The 6,077-nt window shown below is 41.0% G+C and overlaps 1 protein-coding gene across 1 annotated transcript; it reads left to right on the forward strand.

Moving 5' to 3' along the window:
• The first annotated feature begins 5,222 nt into the window (after positions 1–5,222).
• On the forward strand, positions 5,223–6,077 carry LOC115966589. Its single transcript, XM_031085796.1, has one exon. The coding sequence runs from the start codon at positions 5,223–5,225 to the stop codon at positions 6,075–6,077; it is 855 nt and encodes a 284-aa protein (XP_030941656.1).

Genomic DNA, 6,077 nt, shown 5'->3' on the forward strand with positions numbered 1-6,077 from the left:
CTTTCCTTAATAACTTTCTATTAAGGGTCAAGGTGCATGACTTCATTGGTACAACAAAGTCATAAGGAAACCTATTGGTCTTAGCTGAGGCTCAATCTCTAGCTCTTTGCTCTTTCTTCGAGAGATTTTCATGTGGCCTTATGATCCAATTCTAAAAGGAGGGGCTATCAATGGATAATTAGGAAATTCTAAGACCCATTGATCCTTCTTTCCCAAGCCCATTTTCAAGAAAGTAATGCATTATCTTCATCATTCATGGTGGCCACACAACACAAGTGTTATTGTAGGGGATCATAATACATCCTCTTGAAAAGTGTTCATCCAAGCTCATTCCAAAAGGCTTTATCAATCCTTTCCATCCCAAAGTCCTTACCTTCTCTTTCATTCATTCACGTGAACTTTAGGCTCTTTTCAAAGAGCTCAATTACTCATGATTAAGCTACTAAATCCAAGAATAGTGCATTCTTTGAAAGAAAGCATGTCTATTCTAGATTTAGCACTTGATTAAAATCTTCAACATAACCAACTCTTTGGACCTTTTCTACCTAGGTCTTTCAAAGTTGCCAAACTTCCTCTCTCTTTGAGACCTCTAGGTGGCCATAAACGGAAGAGTAAGATAGATCTTCATATGAATTAGATTGTTGTTTCTTTCTAGAATGTTTTCCTGTAACCCTGTTTTCCAACCCAAAGTTAGTCCACCACTTAGAACCCATTCTTTGAACTTCAAAGCATTCTTCAAATTCCCAAATTTTGAAAATCTTGCCAATGCTAATTTCCTTTTTAGCCTCAATTAGGAAACACAAAGAAGGCTTGAGTTCCATGGCAATATTTTTATCATTATGAAACTATAAAGGGGTTGCTTAATTTTGTATAGTTCCAACGCAAGAGTTTCATGTTGACTACGTTGTGAGACAATTTTCCTAAATCTCTCATCGTGAGATGAACCAATAAAGTGACTTGAAAGTCTAAGATGTGAGTGTCCTCCAATCAATCTATAACTTGTCATTCATCTTCCTTAAGTAAATCACCACCCAATAATACATCCTCTAGGACCCTCATTGAAGTCGTGGCATCTCTTGATTCTTTTCACTTCTTCCAGCATATCAATTCTTCATTTTTGTTTATTTCTATTTCCAACATCACAATAACATGGATACATATTGTTGAGGTTCAAATGTAATAAGGAGTTAGGCCCTTAAAAAAAGGGAGAGGCCCAACCCGTGGAGATAGGAAAAAAGGGCTTGGTCCTTAGAAATGATGAAAAGGGGGAGCCCCGCCCATGGAAAGAAAAGAATAAGCTTTGGGCCTTAGGTAAAAAAGGAGGACCGAAGAAAGCTTGGGCTAGGGACTTAAGTAAAGGGTGACATCCAAGGAAGCCCAAAAAGGGAGCAAGCGGGAGCTGGGCTAGAATTGCACAGGATCTACCAACCCCCAAGGGAGGGATCCTCGAGAAAAGACTGGCAAAGGGGATCCCTGACATGGATAGCTCAGAATGGCATGCTCATGATAAAAGGAGGGCATGAAAGACGAAGGGTGTCCTATTGAAATTAGATGCCCACGACCAAGGAAAGAATGATGGGGACAGTTGGTGATTTCGAGACCAGCATCTAATGAAGGAACCTAGGATCTCGGGCAAGGAAGAAAAGGTGAACCAAGAAGGAAGGTGGTCAGGAGCCTTTCCGGCTACACTATCAGCAAGAAGGGATCTACCCCATTTTGAGAAAAGAAACAAGTCATGAGAGGTCAACATCAAAGCCTCAGATTTTTGAGATGTCTTTTTTAAGGCCTTGGGGAAAAAAAAAAAAAGAAACCTTAACCTTGGAGAAGCATTCGAACAGAGAAGGGATCTCCCATAAAAGGAAGTCAACAAGGGAGCTTTAGGTTGTCAAAACCCAGAAAAATGAAATAAGAAGATAAATGGTAAAGGAGCAGCCACCAAAGTTTTCAGACATAACATTAGTTCTAGCACCCAGAAGACAAAAGGGAGGAATTGTTGGTGTCAAGAAGCATTCAAGTGGCATTATAAAAGGGGCAAAGCACCAACCAAGAAGGGCATTTTCAACAAGAAACAGTCACCATACTAGAAAGAGAGCTGTGAGTTGAAAATAGAGTGAAGAGTGTGGCACTGTAAGGGATCCTAAAGTAAATACTTAAGGATACATTTGGATTCAAAGGGATTCAAACTTCACAAGTCTTGGAATCCCAAAGAGAGCTATTTAAGTATGTGATTTTTTAACTTTATTGAGCCTCGTGATATATCCCAACAAAGTAAGACCCAATGTAGTACTCAAATACTTGATAGTCTTGATATGATGAAGCATAACCTCACTCTATTTTGAGGATCCTTGACATTTTTTTTTTTTTTTTTTTCTACTGCACTCTTTTAGCTCATTTGCTATTCCTCAGTTATTCAATCAACCAATATATATATATATATATATATATATATATATGTTTGAGTATATTTGTGTTGTAGAGTTCATGTCTTGTGCAAAGATTGGTTCGTAAAACGGCCCAACAAAGCCGCGGTGAGTCAAGCCTAGTCCACTAACCATCAACACCATCCTTTGGAGGCCCAAGATCACCCTAGACCATTGGGCCTGGGCACTGTCCCAAGCAGGAACCCACGCATATCTTGCTTAATGTTCTGATTTTTCACCTGATTTAGTGACCTTATGTTCTGAGGCATGTATTCTTTCCTATTGTGGTGCAAAGCTGGGAAATTGGTACTCAAAAGGCACATAATGGAGTTGGACCTCAATGAAGTGATAGTTTTAGTTGTAGCTCGTTAGTTTCTACAACTAGTCTGTGTCTAGCTTCAGGGTGCTCTTCATTTCTGTTACTTGTTTAAGAGTCTTTCTTGTATTCAAACTCGCTACTATTGAATCAGCCTACTTCTCTTTCCACAAATCTCTCCATCATTGCCAAGCCTATTAGGTACCGCTGTAAGCTTGAATATTGAGGTAGCGAGGCTGAGGTCCCAAAAAGACCACCAACTACCTGATTATAATACAAACTTAATGGCCATAGTCCATAGACTCCATACCACCTTAAGCAGTCAGTTAGACCTACTTTCTTGAAAATATGATGGAATAAAGAGAGTCATGCAACAGTAACTGGGCTATAGCTAGAACTAGAATTTCCACCGGATGAAACTTGAAAGTACAAAATTTAGGAAGAGTAAGAGAGGATCAATTTGATGTTTTGAAGTATTATTTACTAATTTTACAATGATGAACGGAAAAACCCCTGCTAGACATTGCGATATTCACCTTCTGTCCCAAATTGTTAGATTGAACATAACAAGCGGAAAGACAAAATTGAAAACAAATTAAAGTTAGAAGGATTAGAAAATTGTTGGATTGAACGTAACAAGCGGAAAGACAAAATTGAAAAAAAAATTAAAGTTAAAAGGATTGAAATAAATATATAAATAAAACATATAAGACTGAATTGAAAACAATATATAATTTATTCAATTTTTAAAATTGTTGGGCCGGCCTGAAATGGAACCCATTTGATTCAATTCGTCGGTGTCAACCAGCAATCCTAATGTGTATTTGTGAACTTTGAAAAAGCCTAATGCGTACTTATGAACACTTATAATCAACACTCTCCCACAACCAAAAAAAAAGAAAAAAAAAAAGATCTTTTTTCTCTCCCCAGTAGGAGCTTCTCTCTCTCGCCCAACTACTGTCGAGCCCTCCCTCCCTAACCCCTTACAGGGCTCTTCCTCAGGCTTATGCCTAAATTTCCTCCCTCGACACTGATATGGACCAATCAGTTGTAGAAAGCTTACTCAACCTCTGCCTCACCAAAGAGGAAGAAGAGGAAATAACCATCACAACCAAGAACAGAGCAGATTTGCTAGAGTGTGCGCTGAGTTTCTTTGGCCGCTTACTTTTTGAGAGACACCAGAATCTAAGAGCTTTAAAAAGCACATTGAAATTGGCTTGGAAAATGGGTTCCGACCTGCAGATTGTGGAAGTTGGAAATAATGTGTTGCAATTCAAGTTCAATTCGGAATACCAAATGCAATGGGTTGAACGAAATGGGCCTTGGAATTTCAAAAACAATCTGCTATTGTTGTGCAGATGGCGGAAAGGTTTGTCAACTTCGAATATCGTTTTCACGCACTCTCCATTTTGGGTTCAGATCTGGGATCTACCCTTTGAACACATGTCTATGGAAGTGGGTAGAGAACTTGGCAACAGCTTGGGAAAGTTCATAGAATCGGATCGAAGAATAGGGAACTCAGACCAAGCAAAATTTATGAGGATTAGGGTGGATCTTCAACTTGATAAACCACTGAGACGGAGGGGAAGAGTAGCAAGTGATGATGGAGAAAAATTTTGGGTCAACTTCAAATATGAGAGGTTACCCACCTTTTGTTACCTCTGTGGCCGCCTGGGGCATGACGACAAACATTGCCGGGAAAACTCTGAGCACCAAAACACCTCCAGGCAATACGGGGATTGGCTTCGTGCTTATGGAAACGCAAGGGCTGTGGGTGATAGATCAAAATCTACCAGCAGCGGAGAGTATGTTGAACAAAGGGAAGCTTATACTCACACTGCGGAAAGGAACTTCACTGCTTCAGTTATGGAGGATGGGTGCGGCAGTATTGATGGGCCCCGGAAAAAACGAAGAGAAGAATATGAATGCTTCCGGAAAAAGTAGCGGCGCTGGATCGAAGAAGAAGACTAGCGAAAAAACCCTAGGAAGTGACTATCCCACACGTGCGAGCCAGCAAGCTGCAGACGCCTCAGTGGCACATGCTGAGACCAGCGCACCTCCTACTGGGCTCCCACGTGACTTCGGTTTAAACATGCAAGCAAAGGATGCTCTATCACTTGTGGGCCAAAAAGCCCAAATTGAAAAGGATCTCATGGATGTGTCTAGCCCCATTAAGCCCACTCCTTTGCCAATTAACACAGACAGAGAAAATTGGAAGTCAGGACAGCAAGCACAAGCCCACTACCGAGGAAAAAAACAAAAACAAAAGTCCAAATAAAAAAATTGGCCAGGGAGAAGGGGAATGCTAAAGGCCTAGCCTCTGAAACTCTGTCTCCACCGGTAGGCTCTAAACGTGCAGGAAAGCTTATATTTGAAGATGAGGAGGAGGATTACAGAACAAAGAAAAGATGCACCCAGTTAGGTATTTCCCAACCAATTCTTGATGAGATATCGGCGGTGGTTGCTATGCAGCACCGCCGGGAGCAATGAATCCCCTTAGTTGGAACTGCCGGGGGCTTGGGAACCCCCTGTCAGTTAGAGCGCTGCATGACATTGTGCATTGTTGGAAGCCCAAAATCGTCTTCCTCATGGAGACAAAATCGAAAGTTAAACGTATGGAGAGAATAAAAAATAGAGTCGGTTTTGCTAATGGACTTATTGTTCCCGGTCAAGGCAGAAGTGGGGGTGTTGCTTTATTCTGGACTCGTGATATTAATCTAGAAATTAAAAGCTTCTCTGGGAACCACATTGATGCTGTTGTTAGGGAAGCAGATAGCAATTTATTGTGGAGGATCACTGGCTTTTACGGCCATTCGGAAACTCATCGAAGGTATGATTCTTGGCGCCTTCTCGCTTTTTTACATAGTCAGTTCCAACTCCCATGGCTATGCCTGGGAGATTTTAATGAGATATTATCAATGGATGAAAAAGCAAGGGGTTCTATTCGTTCACAGCAGCAAATGGATGGTTTTAGAAATGTTGTGGACTTTTGTAGGTTCTCTGACTTAGGCTATTGTGGAACTGATTTCACTTGGAACAACATGCAAGAAGGTGAACACAATATTCAACTGAGGCTGGACAGAGCTTTAGCAACCCCTGAATGGGTTGAGAATTTTGAAGGAATGAGAGTCTATCACCTAGTAGACTCCACCTCGGATCACTGTGCATTGCTTCTCACTGCTTCTCTGCCTCGATGTTCTTCCTATGTCAAACGTTTCCACTTTGAGGCACCGTGGACAAAAAACGAGGCATGCAGAGAAGTTATTGAATCTTCTTGGGGGATGGGTGTTGATTTGAGCACGCCTGGAGAACTTAAAGCTCTGTGCCTCCGAGTTATCTAA

The sequence above is a fragment of the Quercus lobata genome, chromosome 11 (genome assembly GCF_001633185.2).
Source record: "Quercus lobata isolate SW786 chromosome 11, ValleyOak3.0 Primary Assembly, whole genome shotgun sequence".
NCBI classification, from domain to species: Eukaryota; Viridiplantae; Streptophyta; class Magnoliopsida; order Fagales; family Fagaceae; genus Quercus; species Quercus lobata.

What these genes read in the sequence shown, in the direction of transcription:
- LOC115966589 (XM_031085796.1), top strand. Translation starts at nt 5,223, where the DNA reads ATGAATCCCCTTAGTTGGAACTGCCGGGGGCTTGGGAACCCCCTGTCA.